The 27,115-nt window shown below is 42.9% G+C and overlaps 1 protein-coding gene across 6 annotated transcripts; it reads right to left on the reverse strand.

Moving 5' to 3' along the window:
* Positions 1-10,248: 10,248 nt before the first annotated feature.
* On the reverse strand, positions 10,249-17,864 carry LOC111597546. 6 transcript variants are annotated; one of them, XR_002751329.2, is made up of 3 exons: positions 17,616-17,643; positions 17,397-17,456; positions 10,249-10,648 (listed from the first exon to the last, which is right to left on the reverse strand). XR_002751329.2 is itself a non-coding variant. In XM_023312341.2 (3 exons), the coding sequence occupies exons 1-3, from the start codon at positions 17,657-17,659 to the stop codon at positions 10,484-10,486; spliced, it is 243 nt and encodes an 80-aa protein (XP_023168109.1). In that variant the 5' UTR covers positions 17,660-17,864; the 3' UTR covers positions 10,249-10,483. The 6 variants fall into 6 exon arrangements, 5 of the variants coding, with proteins under 5 accessions (XP_023168109.1, XP_023168107.2, XP_023168108.2 ...); XM_023312341.2 differs by having other exon boundaries at positions 17,642-17,864; XM_023312339.2 differs by having other exon boundaries at positions 10,249-10,651; positions 17,642-17,863.
* Between the last annotated feature and the right edge of the window lie 9,251 nt (positions 17,865-27,115).

Raw genomic sequence — 27,115 nt, forward strand, 5'->3', positions numbered from 1 at the left:
CAGGAATATCTTAGTCAAGTCTGTGAAGGCTTCTTCGACAGGCAATGATAGAAATAGGTTGCTCGATAAGTAGCTCAATAATTAGTAATTAATATTTTAGAGCTTGTGAAAGCAACTCATTATGATTAACATTAGAAAATGCCTAAGACATTTGGAGTATTGACCAATTGGCTCAACAGATTGTAAGCTTCATTCATGCAATCAAATAACATTTTATTCTTACAAAATGCAGTCATAATTGGAATCTGCTTAGCTAATAACTAAATATAGAGACTGTTTAAGCTGTGTTTATGCCCGTGCCCACACGCTGCAATTATAGCCAAGTTAAGGCAAGCAAGACAACAACAGTCAACTAGTTGTTGGCAACATAATTAAAAATGCAGGCAAAAGCAATGTACAATTAAATTAGCCAAAGTTGGATTTTGGCTGGAAGTGGAGAGCGCGCTTTGTTGGTTACTTTTGTTGGCTCGTTGCGGCTTTATCTTTATCAGCCATGCATCGCCAGTTGGCAGTTGGCAGTTGCCACATTGCCACATTGCCACATTGCCACATGGCCATGTTGCCGCGCTGCCTGTCGGGCGCTTGCAGCTATTTCCTGTCAGATTTTGCATAAATAATTTTTGATAATCAGAGCTGTGCTGTGACGGGCACATAAATTTAATTAGCAGCATATGCTGCATTTAATTAGCAGTAAGCTCATGACTGCCATCTAACTGTTGCAGCAGCGGCAGCGGCAGCGGCAGCAAATGCAACAGTTGCAAGTAGCACGTTGCGCGTTGCGCGTTGCACGTTGCAATCGCCGCGCACTTAATTGAAATTCACACGATGCGAATGCTGTTGCTCATTTGGTAGGCCGACTGCGTGCCCGTTGTTGTTATTTCTATTTTTCATTATTTAGCTGATGCATTATTATTATTATTATAATTCCTTTCTATTTTGTATGCTATTTTTCACTGCCTCGCATTGCATTGCATAAGCCAATTGGCAGCCTGTTGCTGCTCTGCGAGGGGGACTCGAGATAGCTCGCTGCTGCTGCATATGTGGCATGCATAATTAGCAGCCTAGAGCTGCCTCTCGCCGAGATACAAAGAATTTTCATTTTCATTTTCATTTTCATACAGATTACCAACAATAAATTTGTAATCAAAACACAGATACTCTCAGTGTGCGTGAGTGTCCCACTTGCTATCTGGTTTTTCTGCGTCTTCGTTTTCTTTTTCTCTTTCTTTTTTTAATGAGCCATTAAGCTTCAGATTTTTGTGCTTAGATACGCCCAAAGTTTGTCTATCTCGATGAAAATGCTTATATGATATCTAATGCGTTTCCACGAAACGAATTAAGTTATTAGACACGCTCGAGCTGGAAAACTGTGTGCCAGCCCATAGAATCAATTTGTGAGATTATGTTCTCTGTAACTTGTTGAAATGTGGCACGATTCACAAGAAAGGAAACAACATGTTGCATTCATGTTTCAGGTAGTGCCACAACAGTTACTCCTGCTCCAACTACCCCCACCCAAGCTTCTATAACTCAGCTTCGCACTCACAGTTAGCTTTTCCGCTAGCCAGTCTCGCTGTCTGTCTGCCTGTCTGTCACTCAAACTGTGTATGTCAACTGCAAATGACTGTCATTTTGCCACAGCTCACAAAACAGAAAGTTGAGAACTTTATTAAAATTGTGCCCACAATTTAACAACAACAATAACAACAACAACAACAACAACAACAACAACAACAACAACAATAAATGTGGCGGTTTTTATGTGTTGATTTCCAACTGTCAAAAGTTTGTTTATTTGTATTTACTATCTCTTTTACTTTTAATATTATGTTACTGCTTGCTCGAATGTTGTTGATATAAGCTAATTTTAGATATTGAAATGTGCAAGTCGCACCTAGCAGCAGAGCGAGAGAGAGGGAGGGAGAGAGCGTATTGCATGTGAAAATTTGTTCAAACAATGATTCAAATAATAAAAATACAAAATAATCAACAGTACAAATATAACAACGATTCATATTACAAAAGCAGTTAGACAAATAGGCAAACAAAAGCAGATAGAAGAGTTAACTGCTGATAGACAGAGAGAGACAGAGACAGAGACAGTCAGAGAGAGAGAGACTCAGAGAGAATGAGCATGTGAGGCAGGCAGACGGCCTGACGACAACTGACGCTGAAAGAAAGTCATGCCAACTGGCAGGCAGACGGCTAGATAGCTAGATAGAGCCTAGGGCGTCTGGGTAGGGGCTCGAAGCGGGGGCTTAGGGCAGGGCGCAGACAGACAAACAAATAATAATAAAATAATAATTGTTTGTCAACATTCGTTTAGCATGTGCGCTGTGCACATGTAGAGCGATACACACACACACACTGTGTAGCCATACATCTATCTATATCTATATCTATAGAGACGCGTACTCAAGTACTTGCTAGTTGGCATTGCCCTAGCTGCAAAAGGGGTGTTTGACATACGTTTTTCCTTCTTTTTTTTCCTTACAATTGACAATTTTTGTTATTTTTTTTCATTTTGGCATGAAATGTCATGAGCAATTGTATATATGTGTGCACACACACATGCACGCATATATAGCAAGAGCAATTCACATTTAAGCTGCGTTCTGCGGTTTCCCGGCTGAGGTGAATGCCACACGTTGGAAAAAAGAGCATTTATAAAAGTTGAGAACTGTTTCAACTGGCATTCAGCACGTCATTTGCTTATTCAATTTCATGACACGATGTCGCCACACACACGAACACACACGCACACTCACACTCACACTCACACACAGTTAGCCAGTCTCGCGTGCGTCACATAGTAGAAAACATTTCTCCGCAACAACAACGATTCGATAATTGATGATAAATGTTGTATAATTTGACAAAAACACCAGCTGAAGAACAAACGAACCTGAAAACTACAAAAATATGGAACTCGACAAAAAAAACCAGAAGAAGAAGAAGAGCCAGAATAATAAATATGCACACTCCTCGCGCTATCGCTCTCGCCTGTGGCACCCGCAATTATCGCTAGAAAGCATTTCCAAATAATTACAACACATTTCCCACAATGCACGTCGCATGATAATGGAGTATGCAGTTTATGGCATATTATTCCTTCAGATATTTAGTGGGGCGTGTCTGCGTAATTATGTACTCAGTAATGGGCATATGAATACCCTATGAATGCAGCTGAAACTGAAGCAGTTGTTCGTTCGCTCGGCGCCCTTCTGAGAGGTATTCCATGTACACAGAAGTTGGCTCCAACTCAAGCTAATCTCATTTAGCAAATATTTTGTGAATGCAAATAATATTTGGATATTCCATTCATAACTATCTTTGAAAGATGCGCTAACAAGCGTCGAACTATGAACTAAATTTGCAAGTATTTCTTTTGTGACTTTGTAGTAGACCAAAAAATGAATTTGAATTTATTTTAGCTCAAGTCTTAGTTTAGTTCTTAACTGGAAATGCTTAAATTAAATTTATAAAAATTTGAAAATTGAAATCAAAAGACTAGTTGCAAGGGAGCTAAGGCCCAAGGCTTTAGCAGCTGAAAAATAATTCAAGTCTTCTTCACTATGAAGATCAATCCGTGTTACATGTAGAGAAAGCAGCTGTGAAGACAGTCTCCAGCTAGAGGCAAATGTATTTTGTGTGAATAATTTTATTGTGGCCTCGGCTCTAGGATATACACTTTGAAGAGTGTCGATGAGTAATTGCCTCATAAAAATTATGTGGAAATTAATTTTCAGCGCGTTTTCTGTGCATGCTCTGCCCATTTTCACCGTCAGCGAGCTGCTGCTAGCTGCGCGTTTCTATAAATAGAACAACAGCAACAACAAATGAACGAAACGAGCAACAAAATATTGAAATATGAAATGCAGTTGGGGCCGTTCCCGCTGCCGACTTGGGGCACTTGTCGTGTCGTGGGTCCACCTGCCAAAATTTCAAAAATACTCGCGCTACGTCGTCGCTTGACACTTTTGCCAGGCCCCGCCGATCCCCAAGTCCCGAGCCCCCATATCGTCCGCATCCCTCCAACCGATGCCGCCCCCTCCCCACTTCGCACAATCGGTGCATTCGTGTGCTTTGCTTGCTTCTTTCTTTCCGTCCTTCTCCCTCTCATTTCACTTTGCGCCTATTTTCGGACTGATGCGCGTTCAAAGCCCGCGTGTTTTGTATTAAAATTAGTATGCAATATTTTTGTAAAATAAAACTTAAAAAGAAAAAAGGAATTCATGTTCTCTCTGTGTGTGTGTGAGTGTTTTTTTAACTCGCATATTTATTTCTGATGCGTTGAAAATAAACCGTAAATAATCGCGTCGCTCGCTCGGTCGGTCGGTCGGTCGGGCGGGTTACAATCGATTCACTTGCACACTCAGCGATCACACGAGCATACCCTATAAATACGTCCAAATCTTTGCGTATATATACGGACACACACACATACATACATATAGGTATTTCGATCTGTGGTTATATTTATAACGAGTTGCCTGCCTGCACTCGTCGCAACAAATTTCAAAATTATTGGTAATAAAAATCCACCTTCACAGCGCCACCGCCCACACCACCACGCCCCCAATGCCTGCAACTCTCTCCGCTCGCATTATGCATCGTAAAATCTTGATATTTAATATAGTTGGCTTTGGTAGCCGTCCGTCCGTTTGTGTGAATTTAAATATGTATTTAAAAATGAATTATATAAATATGCATAAGTTTAAGTTTAAGTGGGCACTGCTGACATTTAGCTGATTCTTGGCGCTGTTATTGCTTTCTTTTATTATTTCGTTATACCCTAAGTGAGGGCATTGCAGATTTGAGACGTTATCTGTAACGCTGTAGGTCTACTGCTATGCAAAGCTCGCCTCTGATATCGTATCGCTGCTCTATAAAAATTCATTCAACTGTTCATAGGCCCCACAAGGCTTCCTTCATTCATAATCTTAATCTCAGACTTGAACTATCTTATCTAATGTATATACAAAGAGTATATAATCTTTGCAATATACATTTATCAGTGATTTCCAATTTGTGATTCAGTTAGTGGAAACGTACGGAAACGTATCGATAGCTCGCAGCGAGGGGTCGTCGCTATAGGGAATGGCCGCACACAGTTACCCGGGTCGGCTGATGCCAAAGATGGGATTTATATTCTTGCAATTTCGCTTTCATTAGGCTACTCAATGGCTATGGAAGACAATAAAAAGCTAATGGCTTAGAGATATAATATTTCTGAAGTGCTCCCTGCTGCTGCTGCTGCTGCTGCTCTGACTCGCTTTTGCCGAAAAGATATGGACATGTTTTCTAGAGCTTGTCTCTCTTGACTGCTTTCTGCGTCTTCATAGCTGCTTAGTTAACTATAGCCTACAACTGCAGGCACATAATTTGCTGCTTTCTTATTCGTGCTGCCCACACATTGTTCGTCAAGCGAATGACGTTTTTTATTAATTCAACATATTTGTTGTGCGGGGTCCACACATTGCAGTTCTTTCAGGCTGTTGTTGTTGTTGTTTTGTGTGTTCCTTTTTTGATGACAAATTGTCACGAGTGCATTGATGCAAAAAACTTAAATGAAGCGACATGCTGTTGAAATGTCTACAACGCCCTAATTCAGAACCGCCCTCTATGGCCAGCCCCTCTGCCCCAGCCACGCCCTGCTGCCCATTGGCAGTGGGTTAGCCCTTTCCCGGCCTGGCTACTGCTGCTGCTGCTGCTGTTGTACTGTCCACAGCTCGTTGCATGCATATAGAAGATTCAAAACAAAGTACGTTGCGTGCACTTGCAGATACTTGAGCGTCGACGACGTCCATTGTCAATTTTTGGGCTTGTCTCTGGCAGCCGTTTCTACTTGCTGTTGCCTGCTCTTGCTGTTGTGGTTGTTGTTCCTTTCGTGTTCGGTGGCTCATCATAATGAACAATGTGAATGTAAAACTTGAAAACTAATATGCCGGGCAATGAAAGGAGCAGCAGGCCAAGTAACGAGCAAAGAGTACCAAGTGACTAAGCCCGCAGTTCCCAGTTCCCAGTTCCAGACCCAGACCCAGACCCAGACCGAGAACCCAAACTGAGCCCCAAAAAACGACGACAATGGTTGGGTTATCTGGCTACCTCTTTAAGCTGTTGTTGTTGCGACTGCTCTCGGATTACAGCCAAAAAAAAAAAAAAAACAGAACAAGAACAAGAACATACGAGCGACGCTGTTGCAATTGAAAACCGAGCTTGACATTTCTGCTTCTTCTTCTTCTTCTTCTTGCTGCTGTTGTTGCTATTGTTTTCGTGCTGTTTTGCTGGTTTTATGGATTGCCAAAAACAAAATTGAACTTGGACTGAGCGTCTGGTTTGAGCAAGCTTTGGCTGGTTACCGTTAGAAGGCGGCATACATCCTAACTTCTGTCTCACTTTCACAGTTTCTGTTGGAGTCTTTGGCATTTTTATGTTTTCCTAGAAGCGTAAGCAATATGTCGCTGCGGGTGCGGAATTCCCATTTGGGATCGAAGGGATAGACAGCGAGAGTGTGTGAGAGAGCGAGAGCCAGAACGAGAGAGAGCGAGTGAGTTGCCAATTAAATAAGCTGTGTTTGTAACACAAGTAAACAAAATGAAAACGAAACGAAATGAAACGAAACGAAATGAAAGCAAGCGAACCGAGTGCCTGGCAGCAATAATTCAATTAGCACTGTTTCGTTTCATAAAAGTATTAGTTGATTTTTTTTAATTAATGTGCAGTTATCATGCAATCCGATTAAGAGGCGACTCCACTCGACGCGACTCAAGTCGACTCGCCTCGCCTTGCCTGGCCTGGCCCCAGCTCCAGCCACTCCGTTGAACTCGTAATTGCAAACTGTTTGTTATTTGTAGTCCAAGCGGCCAGAGTGTCGTTGTTGTTGTTGCAGTTGCATTTGTTGTTATCTGCCAAGAATGCTAATTATAAGATTAGTGGGGAGAGACCGAGCTGTAAAGTAGCCTGGTATCTCGGCATCTGCAACTGGGTAGCTGATAGCGCACACGCACGAGACAATGGTTGACAACAATGTTGAGACTTTGCCTGCCTGTCAGCAGATACAGATACAGATACAGATACAGATACGGATACACATAAAGATACAGCTACAGTTACAGGCACACTGCTATATAGAGACACGAAATGCGTTTTCCCTCTAGCTTGCCATATTTATTTCGCATTCGGTTATGCTAGTTTGCCGAATGCAATGTTTATTTAAGAAATATGTATCTGCGCAATGTGTTAGATAATATGTTTGCTAACACGCATTCATGAGTGTGTGTGTGTGTGTGCACATATGTGGTTGCCAACCAGCATTGATTTATAGACTTTGCACATTTCGGGGCTTGGACTGTGAATCAATAGAACATGGCATTACACAGAGAAAGCCTCTATTCTGGACGAGCTCTTGTTGAACCAAATGCAATTAGTCCTACTTTGGTAAAGGGAGAGACAGAGAGAGAGAGAGAGGGAGAGGGTTACTTTATTATATATATTCATGGCTGATCATGATATTTGAGTTGAATAGCTGTTCAACTGGCTTTTGTGGGCTCTCTCTGTGCACCTCTGCCCCGCTGCCCCTTTCAGTTAATCCTTTTTGTCTGTCGATTATTTCCCATCAACTGCAATTCTAGTTTGAATATATGTTTTATGTTTTCAATGCTGCAACAAGAAGAAGACACATCAGCATCATCAGCAACATCATCAACCGCAGCAGCCGCAACGACAGCACAAACAACAACAAGTTGTAGTACGTCACCCAGTGCAGCATGCGGAGCATACATACGTACACATATGTGGCTATTTGTGTGTCTGCCCCATCTGCCACGCCTCTGTAGCATCATATATGCTTTTCTGTTTCTGTTTTCTCTCTCGCCTCTTGCTTCTACTCAGCTTCTCTCTCACTCTCTCTCTCTCTCTCGCTGTCTGTCTCTCTGGTATCTGTCGTGTGCATCTCTTGAACTATCAATTTAAATGTCAGTTTAAATTGTTGAATTTTTCATTTCGTGGACTTCGTGCATGAAAACTATAAAATGCTTTTTATTGTTTTACGTTTTTTTCTCTGTGTATATATTTTTTGTTGTTTTTGGGTTTTAATCTTTGAAAACTTTGCTTAGAGAGTTGAAGAGCGAGGCAAGGCTATAAGAATGTGTCCACACACACACACACACACACACACATGTATGTATGTCTCTATGTATGTATAGAGATGTTCGCTGATATGCGACGGATGAGGGACTTTGGGGCACTTTAGGCCATGGCTGACTCCGGCTTGTTTTGGATTTCTGTATGGCGTATGGCGTATGGCGTATGGTGTATGGGGCTGGCTGGCTTTCAACATTTGACAGCAGCTGTCAAAAAAACTTGAAAGAGTTTCGCCGAGACATAGACTCGAGTCCAAGACGGGCGGGCAACTTGCCCCAGAGCCCAAGTAAAAGTTGCAATGTATTTGTTCTCTTTGTTATTGCCACTTGGGGCACTTGGGGCCCTTTTTGTTTTTGGCAAGTTACCAAGTTGTAGTTCTGCTTACCTTTTCTCCGCATGCCAGAGAGCACTGCCAGTCAACTGAAATGTAAGCAAAACATCACAAAGTCTGTTACAATAAAAGCTTAATAAATGTTTCTCTAAAATATTATTTCATATTTTATTCAAAAGATCTTTCTGAAGCTGCTCTGCTGCCTCCAGCAAAGACACCCATGAAATGTTAGACAAATCGATTTCATTAGCGAACCAGACGTGGGCTATTAATTTGTGTGTTGTGATAAAGTTTGGGAACAACTTTACAGTTGCTGGGAGACAAAAGCCACAGCAAGACAGAAGATGCTGAAGTCTCAATATTGTTTTGAGAAAGCTTAATTGTTCCTCAACTAGATTCTCAGTGCAGCTGAGAAAAGCTTCTAATATCGCGTCCGATTGTTGTGTATTTGAAAGAGATTTATGGTCTGCATGGTGTTAAGGCCAGAGTTATTTTTGGTCTTTAATCTTCGCAGCTTGTCTCGAGTCGCTTCGTCTATGCATCAGCAGATAATTTGTACAGTTCTTTTGTCTGGCCATTAAATGCCAGGCAGACAGCCAGCCAGCCAGCCAGCCAGACGATAATTGATGCCACCGTGCAGATGATTCAATGTGGCATAACAAAACCACATTTTTGGCAACTGTTGGCCATCAAGTCAACAAGTTATTTGCCAAATTTGGCATTGATTGGAATCGGTTTTGACTGCCGGCACAAAAATCAACACAATCAAATTAATTAACTTGTTGTGCGCAATTAAAATGTCATTAAGCTATTATCGGCTTGGCATTATGAAAGGTTTTGTTGCCAAAATGCAAGGCGCCCTTGACATAAGCCGATATGGTTTTCGCGCCGAGGGTAACCGGGCAGGGCACAGAGGGCAATGTGCCAAAGTCAAAGGAGTCAACTGCAACTGCAACCCCGGCCCGAGTCTTTGTCTACTGTTTGCCATTTGTCTCCTGTTGTTGATGTTGCCCTTTCAAATTGCCAATTATCGATGAATTTGCAAAAATACAAACAGACAGCAGCGAAGGGGCGCGGCTGCGTTGGCAGCTTAAGCGGCTACAGGACCCTCTCTATCCCACTCGCACTCTCACTCCATGTGTGTGTGGTTCCTGTGCAAAGGACGCTTGTCGTGTCCTGCCTGTCAATATATTGCAATTCGGTTGTTGGGCTTGGCGCACAGAGCTGCCTGCGAGGGTTACGTGGCCTGCTCTGTAGCCCGTGCTGCGCTCTGTCTGCTAGAATTATGCAAATCAAATGGCACATATCGATGTCAGTTGCAATATTATTGCTGCAATTGAGTATTTTGCATTGCAAGCAATCAACGCTTGCCAGCGAGGGGGAGGAGCTTTGCGTGCAGCAGGACTTGGGCGTTGTCTGCATGCGGACAATCCTTCAAAGCATAAGCAGAGCTAAATTGATTCTTTTGACAGAACTGCAAATAGCCGAACGACTCCTTAAACAGTTGAAAACGTCTGTTTTAGAAAATGTGAACTGAAATCCGAGCCAGGCGGCAGCTGCTTCGGGCCCTGCCTTACAGCCACACCCTTCAACTGGCTATTGCTTTTTTTCTTATCATTTTTACATATGACTGCCTCTGTCAAAAACTTTTAAGAAAACGCACGAGAGCAAAGGAACCCGGAGCTTAAAGGGAGAGAAAAAAGGTTTTGCTTTTAATAGAGAAACCTAAGCAAACAGCAGAGTGAAAGAGTTTGAAATTCGTTTCGGTCCTGGGTCTGCGATTTCCTTTTCAAATCGATGCACAGAAAATGGAAAAGAAATGAAAATACAAGTTGAAATTAATTCAGCAGTAAATACAATTTACAGGCATAAACGAGGCAGCAACGACTTTTGCTCCTGCCGCGGCGGCTGCTATTTAAAATTCAAATTACAAATCCTTCGGCTGGCAGATCTGGCAGTGCAACCCTTTCATATTTGGCTGGCTTTGCTCTTCTGGATTGGTCTTAGTTAAAATTCCGCGCACCGACACAAATCGAACCCCTGTAAGCCCTCCGCCTGCTCCGCTCGTTGACTTTCTTCGCTCGAGCGCTGAACCCCTCGAGCTGATGTCATTGTGCTCGTCCTTTGCCCGGGATGAGGCGCATCTCCCAGCTCGCAACTCATTTGAATATGCTGCTGCGTGAGAAAATTGTCAGCATATTGATTCAATGATTATTAACAGTTATGCGCATATTTAATTGCTGTCTCTGGCTTATCTCAGTTGCATTTCGATTGCACTAAGTTGAAGTGCAAATATGCAAACGGCCGCAGAAATTGACAAATATTTGCACAGCACCCAAAACTGATTGACAGTCGAGCTGGGAATTGGAAAAGCATTTATAAAGTGTGGCACAGCTGCTGCTGCTGCTGCTGCCACTGCTGCTGCTGCTGCTGCCGCCACTGCTTCTACTGCTGCTGCTCGTTTTCCCGCTCCACAGTCCAGAGGCAACTTCATTTACATGACGCGCAGCTGACCCTTGTCTCTTCGCCGGCTCAACTGGAGTCGGGGTCAACGCTGCTGCTGATTAGCCCGAAATAGAGGCGTAATTAGGCGACGTTTGTAGCACGGAAAAAGGTCGACAGACGCACACAGAGAGAGAGAGAGACAGAAAGAGAGAGCACAGAGAGGCGGTGCCGGCGCGCACAAAGGATCAAATGGTTTTTATAGGTACTATGCTCTCTACTATCTAATTTAGCCTTACCGCCTTTTATATGCTCTTCAGCCCTATAGCCAACCCCATGTCCCTTTCCCATGTTCCATGTCCCTTTCCCATTTCTATTTCCATTCCCAATTCCATTTCCATTTCCACTCTATGCCTGACTGGCTGGGCTTGGCTGTGCATTTGGCAGCGTGTGGCTGGTGGCGCGTCTTGTTTTGCATGTGGCAGGCATTTGTGGATGCCGACGTTGATGAATGCGCCGGCCTGGCAGAGAGCGCAACTACAACGCACTCGCCACAGAGCCACAGCTCAGGCCAAAGCCCACGCCAAAAGGTAGAACCAAAACTAGAAACCTAAAAGCCAAACCAAAAACCTTCGCGCTGCTTAAATTCCTAACCATCAAAGTTGTTGCTGCTGCTGCTGCTGCTGTTGGTGTTGGTGTTGCATGTGGCATATTTGCTTGTTGGCTCTTCGGCTGGCGCATTAATCAGTTGCCAGGCTTGGGTTGGGGTTAGACGTGGCCATGCGCCCTGCCTGTCTGGCTGCCAAACTATGCGCCATGCCCACGAGCAGCTCTAGCTCCCATCTATCTCTGCGGCTGCTGTTCCTGCTGCTGTTGTTGCCTTATTATTCCACTGTAATTAATAAAGATTAAGCGTTGTGACACAGCCAGCACCAGACGACGGCCAGACAACCAGGAGGACTGACAAGTGAACAAAGTTTCAGCAGACAAGAGAGATGGAGAGAGAGAGAGAGAGACAGAGTGAGAGAGAGAAACTTGCTTGCATCTCGGGTTAAGCGCTTGAAACATTTTTAGTTGCCCTGTAATTTTGGCTGCTTTCTGTTTTTGGGCAGATGATTATGCACTTGACAGTCTCAATATTTTTAGCATAACAAGCAACAAGAGAAACCTCTGAAGATAAATGAAGCAAAGTTTTTAGAACTGCAACAGAAACAGCAACAGCAACAGCAACAGAAGCAGACAGTAAAATTAGTATACGAAGGGGAAGGGGAGTATCTTCTGAGAAACATATTTATATAATTAGTAAGCTCAAGTGGGAAAACTTCATTTTTATATTTATCGAATGATAATACTTAGCTCTATTTAAGACTGTCTGGTTTTATTACCGAACTCCTGATGTTAATACTCTACAGTATTTTATGGTGTCCATATAGATAGAGCTGCACACTTAATTTTGATGCCATGTGCATTAGGATCATGCTCTCATAAATGGTTTTATAAATATATACGTAACATGTATATCTGTTCATCTTGTGGGAAACTGAAACTGCAAGAGCATTTTATAAAATAGTCATAAAATCGTATATAGCTCACATAAATTGTGCTCTGTGGATCATACTGCCTTATTTGTGGATTTAATAAGGTCTCATGTTGCACGTTTTGCATACAACTCGATACCCACACACACACACGGCCATAACATATGGCAATAAACATAAACTAAGATTAATGCATTCATATATCACTCAATATAAGACGAAATGAACCATTAAAAGCGAAAAACTTTGAATGCCTAACAAGTGATGGAAAAACAAAATTCGCCTTAATAACTGCGAGAAACTTATGAAAAATTCAAATTGGGTCACAAAGTGCAGCGTAGCGTGTGTGTAGCTACATAGCTATGTATCCATAAGATGTATCTATGTATCTGTAGATACTGAAACCCAAATCGAAATCGAGGCGTCGTCTGCCCAGTGTCGTGTGTGCGCGTTGGTGTACTAATAGTTAATTGCACTGGTAATTAATAATGTTATTTATTAGACACACACACACACATACATACATATATATGTATATATATAGATACCGAACGACGATGACCTCACCCAAATGTGCGCCGACTCGTGCCCATCTTGCTGCTGCTCCCCTACGCTGAGCTCTCTGCTCAGCTCAGCTCAGCTCAGTTCAGCTCAGCGCTGCTCTGCTCTGCTCTGTATGTGTGTCATTAAGTAAATTAAGTAAATAAACATATGCCAGCCACTGTGCCAACACTGAGCCATAATTAATTGCCAGTCAGCCGGTGCTCGTTTTAGGTGCCACAGCCACAGCCACTGCGATTGCGACTGCGACTTACCCCCAGCAAAGCTGCCTTCGCTGCCTTCAATGCAGACAGCTGCCCCTTCACTCGCACTCATCTGTGGCTCAAGCGCGTTAGTTGTTGCGCCCTTTAAGCAGGCGCAACACGCCTCTCTACATTTAGGGCTCTGCCGGACGCGACTCGAGCGGACCAGAGTCCCGAGCTGAGCTCCGTATCTGGCTGCGAAGTCTTGTTGTATGCGCATTTCAACGCCTTCATTTGCATGCGTTTTATGGCTTAATAGGCGCAGGACACAGCTAACAAGAGAAAGGCCGCTGCTTATCTGCGCAACGTTTTTGGCCAATAGATTATTGATAAGCAGCCAAACAACAACAGCAACAGCAACAACATCAACAGGCATTTGCATTTCATTGACGCCCAAGTAAGGGTAACCCTCGAGGCTGCCTGACCAGCTAAATGTGGAAAGTTGGTAGAGGCTTTGTTTTCTTTTTTGCCTAAATATTGATACCCTTACGGAGAGTTATATTATTATGTCAAGAAATATGTAAGCCAAAGGGCGGACTGCATAATTTATATACTTGCAAATATTTATATTCAAATGGAACCAAGAATAGTTGAGAAGCGGAATCATAGCTCGAGTCTTGAGTTTTACAGATCTACAGAGTCTGTTTCAGCTGGAGAACTAAGTCAAGTTTTTAAATAATATAATGAATAAATCTTGAGGAAGTATATGCAATCTTCGTCTTGGCAAAGATTAGGAATCCCGTTTATATTTTTGCAGTTACTTTTTGGCTTTTTCGATGGCGACTTCCACGTAATTGCGTGAGGAGCTGCAAGTTGCTGCTGCTTTTGTGGCACATTTGCGCAGTTAACTTACGCATATTGCGGCACGTCATCAGATCTGGCCACAGGCCAAATGGACTGGAACTGAGCTGAAAGTGGAACTGGAATTGGAGCTGGAACTGGCACTGGAACTGTGCACTGGCCCCCTTGACCGGTCTGGCAAATTGAGACACAACTCGACAGGAGCGAGGCAAGAAAAGCATTTAATTTACTTTTATTGTACCTGCACGATTTATTGAAATTGCTTATCGATTGTTGTTCCTTCAGCGAGTGCGTTGCATACCCCGTATTGTTATGCAAATGTATGGAAAGCAGAGACTGAAGATCAGATTCATTTTTTGTATAAAAAAGACATTGCTGGCAACGGCTTGTCCTGCCATGGATTTCGATACGCTACTTAAAATCTTGCAGAATATTTAGTTGAACTGAGAAGTGGTAGAAGCCGCTTCAAGCTAATATTGCACATCAAATCAACGTTTATTCGACTGCTGATGGCGTTCATTGAGAGTGCACTACATGAGGCTCTATGTGCTGGCAACCTTCAGCTCACTTTATGGCTTGGCTGGCATTTGGAACTCATCTCCAATTATGTTAATTGTACGCTGCAGCTAGCCAGACGCCGCTGATTCGGGACTCGCATAAGAAGTTTTATATGAGTATGGCAAGTGTCGGAGCTGCCATTTAGTCAGACACGTCAGCACATTTGTCAGCCAAATGTCGACGCTCGTGCCGTTGCCGCTGCCATTGGCTTTGTCAGGCATATAAAAACGTATATCAATAGCAGAAATTGCCAATTGATAGGCGAGCGAGTATCTCTCTGCGATATCTGCTCGGATCGGGGCAATGCATTGCCCGCTTGTAATCTGAACTATTTGCATATTTATAAGCATTCGCCAGTACCGCTAACCGCCTCGGCAGTCAGTCAGTCTGTCTGTCTGGCCGTTTGTCCAATTTATGTTAATTGCATGGAGCTATGAAATTAATACTTTTTATCGCTTGCTCAATCGCCGCGAACTTGTAGCTCACATGTTAGCTGTAAATTAAGTTGACAACTTGGCGCTGCCGCTGACACAGCTCTCAACTGCTCCACTCGAGTGGCGGAGACCCGGTCGGAGTCTTGTTTGGCTTACAATTGAAATTAGATTGTTGCACAGATAAATCAGTTAGCCAGCTGCTGCCATGGGCTTTGCTCTCTGCCAGGCCTCCATTATGATTAGATATGCTCAGCCTGAGCCTCTAAGAGTTAAGGCTTAGCTGTTAGCCAAATGCCTCATTGACATTCTCGAAGCTCATATCAATGCCTCACGGTAAACAAAAGGTATTCAAGTGTCTGTGACCGGCACAAAGAGAAAAATAAACTCTCGGAGCTGTCTCTCTGTCAGCTGCACGGCACAAACTGTCCGCCGATGATGACGACAACGCCGACGACTTCAATTGACGTGCCTCAAACTGACTATGACTGTGCGTGTGTGTGTGAGTGTGTGTTGCTATTTGACAAGCATTCATTGAGCTGGGATCTCAGTCTGTCTGTTCGTCATTTCGTCAGTTGGTGGGTACACTTTAGTACGCAAATAGTAGCCGCTATTTAAACGGCAAAGCAACTGCCATTAGCTGTGAGCCAGCGGCCATGTCTGGGCCTACGCTGCTGTCTACGCTTGGCTGGCTTGGCAGTTGGGCCTGGCCAGCAGTTCGACTCCGATTGCCGCTGTCTTTTCTATTATTTAGCAAATATTTAGAATATTTGAGCAGTGGCTCCAGCACTTGGCTACCGCGCGCGCTTGAGCAAACAAATCATGTGCGCCTATGGAGGATCGAACTGAAGAATTGTACGTCAAAGTTTTTTATTACTTCATATTTTGTGTTTAAATATTTAAGAGGCAGGTGTGCGTGTGTGTGCCTTTTGGCAAAAATGAAAAACAATACAACAAAAACTTTCTATAAACATGGCTATGAAACATGGCTAAAAGCCACCTGCTGGCCGCGACTGCCTGGCTGCCGTCTTGGCCTTTAACCTCTGCGAGCTGGTCAGGCGCAGGCTTGTTGTGCGCGCACAGTGAGCTGGTAAGGTTTTATATCTGCATCTGCATATTGGCCAGACGACGTTGTTAACAAGCTTGTTAATAAATTACAAACAAAATGGCCATAAAAAGTGCCAGGCATAAATCAATGACGCCTCCTCTCTCTCTCTCTCTCTGTCTCTCTTTCTCTTTCCCTTTCTCGCTCTCTGGCTTTGGCTCTTGCTCTTGCTCGTTGTCTTCCTCGTCGACCTCGTCCTTCCGTTGCTTATGACTTGCTTAGCTGCCAGCTCGCAGTAGTCTTAACAGCCAACTACTATCGGCTAGCAACAACTACTAACTGGCCGCAGCTTCGACTGGCCATGCATAAATAAATAAATAATAGCGAGTGTGGACACAAAACAGACAACGAACAACCCAGTCGAAACTTATGTATAATGTGCTATTATTAAAATTGATATAGCAAAAACTGAAAATTATGCTGCGGTAACAAATATCGCAGCCAAATAAATTCAAATTAATCAATTGACAGCGGCCACAAAAACAACTCAGGGAAAATACTTCATTAAAATGCGCGACATGCATAAATCAATTCAATTAGTTGGCATTATATCTGGGCTTCATCTTTATCTACTTCTTAGCTTATTTTACTTTTATTTATATATCTGTTTTGTTTTTGCTTTTTATGTTGATAAAAGTTTTCAATAGGAAGTGATTATAAGCAAAGGTTACTCAACGGAGTCAACACTAATAATTTCTACTCTTTAAAGGCTATTGACACTTGGTGAAGATTTCTGGGATACAGTGAGTATGTGTACGGATAGTCTATGCATACGAGAGCTGTTGGAAGGGGGATCATCTATCACAATAATGTGAATAGCATATGAGCTGCTCGCTTCTATCTTCATTCAAGAACAGGTTAATGAAACTTTAAATTGTTTTTTTTTTTTTTGAACCGAATGTACCAAATACGCGCACATTTGTTGACGTATGTGTATGTTGGATGTGGGCATGCCGTTTTTATGACATATGTACATTCTCATTGCAGTTCAGTGTCCGACAGTTATTGCATATGAAATGCAAATGCCATTTAGTGAATTCAACAGGCCGCCAGGCACATCGTTATATTGCTCACTCGGCTCAATTTTATGGCCCTGCTCATTTCGTGTCATAAAAAAGCATTTTCAACACATATTTTTTTAACGACAAGTGACTATAAAAGTGCCTGCCAATAACAACAACAACAACAACAACAAGACACAAAAGTAATAGCAACATGAAGACAACAATAATGAAAACTTACCCAGCATTTGCAGCTTGCGGCCCAAAGGCGTTGGCGTTGGCGTTGCTTTTCTGCTGGCGACTGCAATAAACAGAGTGGAGAACACAATGTACAAATTATAATAATGATACATATGTATATGTATGTGAGTCTGTATAGGTAGCATGTGATATATATGTATATGCCCCAGAGGTGTGCACTCTTCCTCCGCCAGCTCTGTATTAAATTAGCTAAAATTACTTTGAATTTATAAAGCTAACACACACACTGAAAGGAGACGCCATGTCATGTCAGATCATTAAGAAAATATGGTCAAAAATGTTTCAATTAAAAAACCAAACTAGACGAAGGCATTAAAACACACAAACACAGACGCACATAGAACTGAATGAAAACTGATTGTAGGCGGACAAGTTTGCCATAAATTGTGTAGGCCACTTTACTGTCAAGTCATTAACAGCAACAACAACAATGGCAGCAACAGTGTGGCAAGTGAATCATTAACAACAAAGGTAAGCCAAAAATCGAAAGACTCTTTTCTGTTTGTTCTGTTATCTGCCGCAGTTCCAATGGACTTTATTTACGTTGCCGAACATCGAATACCCTAATATAGATATTTGATATATTATTATGTATATGATATATATAGACTAGATTGGCAGCTTTTTCTTTGTTCTATCAGTTCGATGCTGCTAAGCTGCCATTACTAAATTTTATTGGCATATGTCTAACTAAAAGAGTGTGTGGAAACTTAAGTTAAGTTCTGATGAAAGATTTATTTATTTTATTTTTACGGTCAGCTTAGGTTTAGCAATATTTGCTGAACATTCAAATGTGCCTCTGAAAATGTTGACAGACGAGTGACAGTCTAGCAGTCGGTCAGATGGGACTATATCGATTAAAGTAGTAATAAAGATATAAACGAAGTTTATCTTAACTTTATCTTAATTATATATTATAATGTTGCGTTTTAACTTTAGATTGCTGTTAACTGACACAAAATAAATTCTAAAAAATAAATTTTATATGCATAGAAATATGCATTAATAGCTACTCATTTATTAATAGCTACTGCAAGGAAGAATTAATTTTATAATATGTAAAATGATTGACATTTGATACCATTCATTCATTCGCATTTGCCTCAGTTTTTGTTTTAGCGAATCTGCTGTGCAGTCGCTGACACGTGCCTCGACAGTTTATGCAAATTATTTGATGGTCCATAACATTTTGTAGCGCATTTGAATTAAAAAGTGGTTTTATATCTTTTAGCCAGTCATAAAAATACACACACACACTCAGCTTAAGTTTTTTTCTCTCATTTTTTGGCAGGTGCAATAAACTGTTGCGGATTTGTGTGATCTGGGCTATTCAATTTCTCAGTTTGTCAGTTTCGTATTTTTATAGGTTCCCGGTCGGTGTTAGTCAATTTATGCATTGGCCACAGGCCCAAATAAAACTGAAACTTAATAGACACGAAAAGCTGACAGCATTCGCTGCGCTGAAAACGCAACGAAACGCTTGGAAATGCTGAGACTAATCGAAGACCAAGCCAAAAAGCTGATATAAATAATCTATGAATATAAAAATATATATATTTATAATTATTAATATTTCTAGCAGTTATATAAATTTATATATTTATATTTATGAATATTTCTAGTTATTAATAAATTTAGAATATATTAGATAAAATTGAAATCTAAGGCAAAAAATCTAAACAATTACTCTCTCTATCCCTGCACGATATATTCAGCTTATACAAAACTATGTATAAATCGAAGTTAATTTGAAAAGCATCTGCAGTTAGAGTCCGAAATGTGTTTAAAGATAAACTTGTTTGTTTATAGGTTTCACATTTATAAACTCTAGTGAAAATTAAAATATTTAACACTTGTTCTGCTGAACTTCTTGGCTTTGCTTTTGTCAAAAATCGAAAATCATCTCAGCAGAGAGTAAGAAAGCAAAACTTTCTGTTGTTGCTTAATGTTTTTTGTTTTGTTTTGTTTAGTTTTGTGCACGTCATGGCCTCATGGCTTGTGTCAAGGCACACAGACACCCACAATGCTGTTCGATGTCGGCACACTATAATGGAAAAATAAATCTTCAGCATGGTAAAAAGCAACAACAGCAACAAAAGCTAAGAGCCATGTAGCTAACAAAGTTTTGAAAAGGCGTTAGATTCGATTCGGGCTCGCGAGTCGCGAGTCGCGCGTCTCGCGCGCGTTTTTCAGTTGCGCACATCAAAGCGTCAAATGCCGCTAAACAAAATGCCCACACTTGGCAGTGAGTGTGCAAGCGTGTGTGTGTGTGTGTGTCTGTGCGTGTGTGTGTGTTGTGCAACAACAATTCAACAAATGCCTAATTGTCTTGGCGGCACTCGTAAAACCTACAAAATTATTACGGCAAAGGAGAAAAAAAACTAAATAAAATAAATATATAAAAGAAAGAAAACACGAAAAAACGCGCCACTTCACATGTTGAGATCGTTCGGATCGGGTTCGCAACTTTGAGGGCAACGGGGCGACAAAAGTGCCAAAGGGTAAACTAATGACAGTTTAATTTACTCCCATTGCGATGAAGTGTAACGACTCTCAAAACTCAATTAGACCCGGCCGGGCAGGTAGCTCAGCCAGCGATGGCTCAAATTGCCGCTTTTGGCCAAATGCGGCTCTAATGCGATGGCGATGGCGATGGCGATGGTGACGTTGCGACTGCTGCTGCAGGTGCAACATGCGACTCAAAAGAGAGAAATGCATAATTTGTACACTTTATGAGCGGCTCTCAAAAGGGCAAGGCGAGCGCGGGGCTGGCCACATAATTCCACCTAGCCGCGGCCTCAACTCAATTAATTCACCTAGTTTATGTTTATAGCCCTGTTTGACGCATATTTCTGGGCCATAAGTTGCGATAAGAACGGCAACTCCTTTAACATAATGAACTTTTACGCAATGCGTATCTCATAGATACATAGATACAAAGCAGCAGAGTTCGCCCAGCCGAGTGGGCAACCACCACCTTCGTCTGGGAAATTTATGTTATTGAGGTCGTAATTTTGTACAATATTATTGCATTTATATATCGTAGGCGCTGCCCCTAATGAGTTTTTCAGTTCGTCTCCTTCAGCGATCTGTGAGCCAACAAATTTATGCATTGCCATTGTTTATAAGGCCCCAAAGGTGGGCGGCTGTGTTTCCAGTTGCCAGTTGCCAGTTTTTAGTGAGCTGCCTTTGAGCCATTAAGCTGTGAGATGCGTTTCTGAACTGCTTAGGGTTTTGAACATTTTTATAGCAATGCCGCAACATGATGTTGATGCTGTTGTTGTTATTGTTATTGCTGTTGTCGCTTTTGCGGCTGCAGCAACGCCCATGCCATGCTCTTTTGGCTAACGTGCATTGTGCGTAGGCGTTGAGCTGTTAGGCTGTGAAGGATCTCGGCATTGAGACGGCCATTTAACATCTACAGCAATCTCATCATGTGTCGACTAATTGGCAGACATAAGCTCCGCTGTACTCCACTTTAATGGTTACTTCATTTAATAGAGGCCACAGAGTATCTCACTCAATAGCACAAACAAAGTACGAGCTGGACTGTTGGCTATCTAACTCACTCATAGTATCTTTTACTTTTACATCTTAGAGAGCGAGAGAGCTTCGAGATGAGGTCACGCCCCGCATATCGCAGCAATCAGCAGCCATCAACAGCCATCAAAAGTCAACCACTGAGCAACACCTATCCGTCAAGAGGTGAAAAACTGTAAATATCAAAGAGCACTTGAGAGTAGCTGTCATGCTCTAATTTTGAATGCTTTCCACAGTCTGCTTGGATCGCATTGCCACGTTGTGGTCGTGGCCAAGACAAGGTGTGACTCTCTGGCTGCACTTCCTTATCGGTGGCTTTCACAGCACGTCAGAAGGCGAATTCAATTAGACAATACAAAAGAAATAAAAACTCGAAAGACCGACGGACGGACAGACGGACAGACGGACAGACGGACCAAAAGGCATTCTAACTAAATGGCATTCACCTGTCCGGCTAAATAACATCGCACACAGGTGTACAGCTGTCAATATGTTGGCGCCAAACGAGAATTTTGTTCGAGTCAAAGATCCATGGCCATCCATTAAATGCCTACCGTCAAATCATAATTCATTTTTTACCCTGCGCCGCTTCCTCTTCCTCTTCCTCTTCAACAACGTCCACATCCACAGAGCTGGCTTCGCTGTGCTGTGTGCTCTTCAGCTATTAGGCGCGGCCACTCCTATGAGCCAGGCAGCTAGGCAGCTAGGCAGCTGGGCAGCTGTGGGCACAGGTAGGGCCAATCTATGCAGCCAGTTTGCACCTTGCGCAACTTCGACTCAGACTGAAAGAGAAAAGATACTCCATCGAAGGCAACAACGACAAACGATCCTCACTTATTCGGTTGCATCGCCCGCGGCGCAAGGAAGGTTCATTGATACTTTGTTGCAGCAGCGGCAGCAGCAGCAGCAGCAGCAGCATCAGCTCAGGTGCTCAATCAAAAGTAATTAATGTGCATTCGGAATTTCATAAAGAGCCAAAGGGTGAAGCGAACAGCTGAAGATGCAGATGCAGATGCGGACCAACATAGTAAATAGCATCGAGAGCTAGTATTCGCTGGCTATTGAAATGTCAGTTTCTCAAATGTGTTTTTATGGCTTGGCTAATTTGCTGTATAGATTCGCAATTTGCGTACACAGATACAGCTGATCAGCGGCAGCGAGTGCATTAGCCAACTTTGTTGCCCGTTAGCCGAAAACATGCCAAATCAAAAGCAAAAAGGCAACACGAAACTTTATTAGCCCGTTGACGCAAATTAACGTTGACCGCTTCCATTTCGCATTTCAAAGCGTCAAGCGGCCCCAACGGCTGCCAATGGGTTGCTGGCGGCGGTGAGCCGGTGGGGCAAGTGGGGCATTTGGCTGCACCACCATATCACCGGCACCCCATGGCTGCTGCCAGCAAAATAATTTGTAAATGTCAGTGCATTTTGACAGTTTGTGGTGATGTTTTTCAAATTACAACTTACAACGGCGGCAGCAGCAGCGGCAGCAAAGAAAAACTCAAACATAAATGAAAACAATTTTCGCAGAATGTAAAATGCAAAAATATCAGCAAAGAAAAAAAATGAGAGAAACGAAACGAAAAACACAATTTTTAATTTCAGTTTTTATTAATACTTCGGGCATTTTTCTGTCACTGTCAGACTCTATCAAATATATTTAAAATTCGGCTTGCAAATGGATTTGCAGAATGCAAATGGACACGTGACAAGATTTCGACAAGATTTAAGCTGCGAGGCTTACGAGCTACGAAATTATAGAATTCATTTATAAACATTTATCGATAAAGAAAGGCAAATCTATGATTGAAGGATGAAGTATTTGCTGTGCTAAATCTGATATCAATATTTAGTTTAGATTTTGAAGTATTTTCTAATTATTGAGACATCTCTATTGAGCGTAGTACAAACAATTTGGGTAAAAGCTGCAGCTTCCTTTTGCCTTCTGCCTTCTGCCTTTTGCCTCTTGCCTCTTTAAGTTCCTTTCTAAAAGTTTTTAATGAGCGAACTAATATGAGCTTTTCATTTGTAAATGTTTTCGTCATGAAAGTATGTTGGGACCGAGTTTGTATTTATTTTACAACTAAAAGCAACGCTGTTGGGCAACTAGTCTGTGTTTTTATAGACTTGTTGGGCTGCTGCACAGACTTCAGACTGGTTGGCTTAATGCAATTAGGCAACGAGAGCCACAGATTGGCTAATAAAATGTCAGACATGAGTTAGATGAATCGACGGAGAAAGGGAGAACAATAAAATGTGTAAATAAACTTTGCTAGTTGAGCTGCAATTGAGACCGAGTCTGGCGCTTCGAGAAGCTTACAAGGCACGCGGGAAATTAAGTTCAAGTTATTTTAGAGCGGATTACGAGATGGACGGCGGAGGGAGCAAATGCCAAACAAATGCGATAATAGTTGGCAAAGTCAATGGCTAGACGGTAAAACCAACAGCAACAAACAATAAGAACAGCAACAGCAACAGCAACAACGACAACAGCAACAGCAACAACAACAAACAACAACAATGAAATTGAAGAAAATTATACTAAATTGGCTTCAATTATTGTATTAATTTGGGTTCCGTGTTGCTTTCCGGCTTATCCCTTTTTTTCCACGTTGCTGTTTGTGCTCTGGTCTTGTTGGTTTGGTTTGGTTTGGCTTGGTCTGGTCTGGTCTGTCTCAATGAGACGACCGCCTGGCGACTGGCGACTGGCAACTGGCAACTGGCAACTGGCAACTGGGATTGCAATTATTTTGTTTTCTAACTTGCTTGGTTTTGGCATTTCGTTGGCCCAGCCACTTGGTCAAGTCTGGATTGTGTCTTGGTCCATGCGCAGCGCTGCTTAGTTGAGTTATTTCAAAATTATATTAGACAGCAGCAGCCTGCATGAAGCGATGCCAACTGCAGCTGCGGATTGCATAGCTCTAGCATTAGTTATTACTGTTGTTGTTGTTGCTGTTGTCTTGCAGCAGTTGCTGCTGCCTCAGTGTCGTGCAGGAAACAGCGCCATGGCGCTGACCAAAAGGAAGTTGACGATTATGGCTCGCATGAGCTATGTACCATACATACGTGTGTGATTACTGGTTTTTTGTTTTTGGTATTAGTGGGGACTTGACTTTTACTGAGTCTGCATCTGGCTTTGGGTTGGGTCTGGGTCTGGGTCTGGGTCTTGGCCGTGGTCAATAGATATCTTTGCAATAACTGAGAGCCAAGTCAAATCCAAGAACTTGCCCGCTCGACAGCTATCTCGAAGCAAATTGTTAGACAGCTGCAAGCAGCAGAAACTTTTGCAACTCTCTCGATGAATTGCACACAAATTTGTTATTACCAAAACTGATTTGCAGCGAGCAGCGATGTAGGAAATGTTATAAATTCAAGTGCGTATTCTAGGTGAACGTTAGTAACATTATTTGTTTATATTTATTTTATGTGAACAAATTTCTTGCACTTGAATATAATATTTTTAGTCTGTTCCACATTTAAAGCAAATCCAAACTCACCATCCAAAGCTGCGCCAAATGTAAGCAGCAGACACACAAAACGCAAAATGCAAAATGCAATTTCCTCTCGAAACGTTTTCGTAAACGGGTCACAAAACTTTTGCCGTCGCAAATAGCCAAGCAACACGATTGCAACAATTTATGCAGTTTTTGTTTATTCTTTTTTTGAGGTCCCAGTTCGCAGTTCGCAGTTGTTGGCTGTTCTCAATTGTTTAATAGTTTAACACACAGCACAGAGGGCACAGCAGATTGTACGTAATATCGTTGAGGAAGCCCGCTAGGATACGCTCTAAACGGGAACGCGTGCAAAAGTTCTGTAGGGAATTCTCTGGGTTTTTGGCTGCCGCGCGGCACGAAAGCCAAAAAGCGAATGCGGCTTGCTAAAAAAAGCGACTCCGACTCGCAATCGCAATCGGAATCGGAATCGACGTCAAACGGCAACGGCAACGGCAACAGCAACGGCTACGCCAGCTTTGGCCTTATAGGCCGGGCGGCACAGTTTGCAGTTGCTGCTGCTGCCGCTGCTGCTGCTGCTGCTGCCGCCGTCGCTGCTGTTGCTGACGTCGTCAAGCGAGTCGAGACCAATACAAGCTTCCCTCTGTGCTTGTGTGCGTATTTGTGAAATTGCATTTCAGCCTCAGCCTCAGCCGAAGCCGCAGCAACAGCAACCAGCAACTGCAACATGTTGCCTGAACTTTTGTCGCCTTGCAGCTTTGTCGCTTACAGAACTCACCACAGTGGCTGTTGTTGCTGTTGCTGCCGTTGCACGTGTTTCGGCTCAGGATTAGCCCTAGAATACAGAAAGACAACAGTTGCTGTTGCCGCTGCCGTTGCTGTTTGTGGGCTTGTCGCCTGACTGACATTTCCTTTGCTTGCACCTACGTGTGGCAGCAGCATTGGGGCGAGCAGGTTTCACTCGCTGCTGATCGAAGGCGACATTTGTCAGGCGCTCAAAGCTCAACAACTGTCAGAGTAAGAGAACCTCGTCAGTGACTCGACATGCGCATGACGGCCCAAAAAGAGGGGAAAAACTGTGCTCGAGTGAGTCGACTGAGCTGACTGAGTGAATCTCATTGCTCGCATCACTCACCAATTGCAATTGCAATTGCAACTGCATTTGCATTGTTTTTATGCGCGACGCCCACACCCAGACCCACAGACACTGCCAGCAACAGCTGCAATTAAAATGGGTAGGTGTTGCGGCTATATGATAAAATTGCATGCAAATCATAAGGAATTTCAATTCCAGATTGATGTGAGAATGCGAATCAAGAACTCAGCTAATGGGAATTGCACAGTTCTCCGTAGATAATTGATTACTTCAACTATTAGATGTGAATAGATAATTTCTCATCTCCTACTTCTAGCTTCCCAACATGCTTAGCAAAGCTTGCATTCATATTCAGTTGAGGAGACAACCATCAATCAAATTGCAGCATGTCAATCGCGCTCTTCTGCAGCAGCAACAACAAGTTCACTCCAATTTGTGGCAGGCAACAGGGCGTATGCGTTGCCGCCCAAAACAAAAAGTTTCTCTGTGCTGTCACAATTTGTGTGGTTATTTGTTTGCAGTGTTTCGGTTAGCGTCGAGGCTGTTGCTTAGTGTGCACTGGGGGTTGCTTGATAGCAATACCAACAATTTTGTGGTCTACTTTTATAGCACACACCCACGCACACTCGCACATTAAACGGGACAAAGTTTTGCAACCAGAAAACAGAAACCATTAGAATTTACGTTAGCCAGGCAAGTAGCAAAAAAGGACTTCAACAACAGACTGATTAACCGCAAGCTATAGTCCCAGCCAGAACTGAATGAAGTTCTGTGTGTGTGGACGAGGAGACCACATTTCGTTGGCTAATTACAACAGACACGCCTTGGGTTGCAGTGGCTGTTGCAGTTGCAGTTGCTCTTAACGCATCTGAATTACATAATCTCTGAGGGGCGCCGTCTGTTGGCTGACCACAAAATAGACAAGAATTTATTTGCTGGCCAATCAACAGATTTTCAACATGTATTTATGGCATTTCCCTTTGGCAGCAACAAACACATGTTCCTATTTTCACATGCCACACGGCGCAGGAACGGAGACAGGGATAGCGATCTGCTGCAGACAAAGGGTCGCATATTTATTACATCACAAGAGGCCAGCAAGGAAGCGCAATCACAGACGGCTAAACCCACGCTGAAAACCGAAAGTGCCACGGTAGCCTATAGACCTACTTACGGAGCGCAGACCTCTAAACAGAAGACAGTTGGCTGCTTGGCTTAAGAACAAGGGCTCGTTTCTGGTTCCTGGTGCCGACTGCTGCCTTGTCCCAGGCATTGTTTCGCTTTCATTGCCTTGGCCGCGGAAAGGGGCAGCGACAATAAATCAAAGACATTAAGTTGAATGCACCAGCGAGTGAAACGGATGCAAAAGTCGACGCTTGGGAACCTGAAGCTGACGCTGAACCCGCAGTCGAAGCTGGTTGACGTTGGTTCTGTGCGGATGTTAACCCTTGCCTACCTCAATGCCGGATCCAAGTCCGAATCGGAGGCAAATCTGAGTCGCAGTTGGAAAAACATGACTGCAAAAACCAAGAGGAACAAAATGATGAAGAAGGGAAACAAAGCAGGCTGGCTGGCAGGCTGGCAGTGAAGCAGTCTTCGCTTGAGAAACGTC

This window comes from Drosophila hydei, unplaced genomic scaffold (genome assembly GCF_003285905.1).
Source record: "Drosophila hydei strain 15085-1641.00,03,60 unplaced genomic scaffold, DhydRS2 tig00000001-arrow-pilon, whole genome shotgun sequence".
NCBI lineage: Eukaryota > Metazoa > Arthropoda > Insecta > Diptera > Drosophilidae > Drosophila > Drosophila hydei.

What these genes read in the sequence shown, in the direction of transcription:
- LOC111597546 (XM_023312337.2), bottom strand. Translation starts at nt 17,541, where the DNA reads ATGCTACCTATACAGACTCACATACATATACATATGTATCATTATTAT. An exon ending in CCGCAAGCTGCAAATGCTGG is followed by an intron (nt 10,652 to 17,396) that starts GTAAGTTTTCAT and finishes TTTCTCACGCAG; the next exon opens with CAGCATATTCAAATGAGTTG.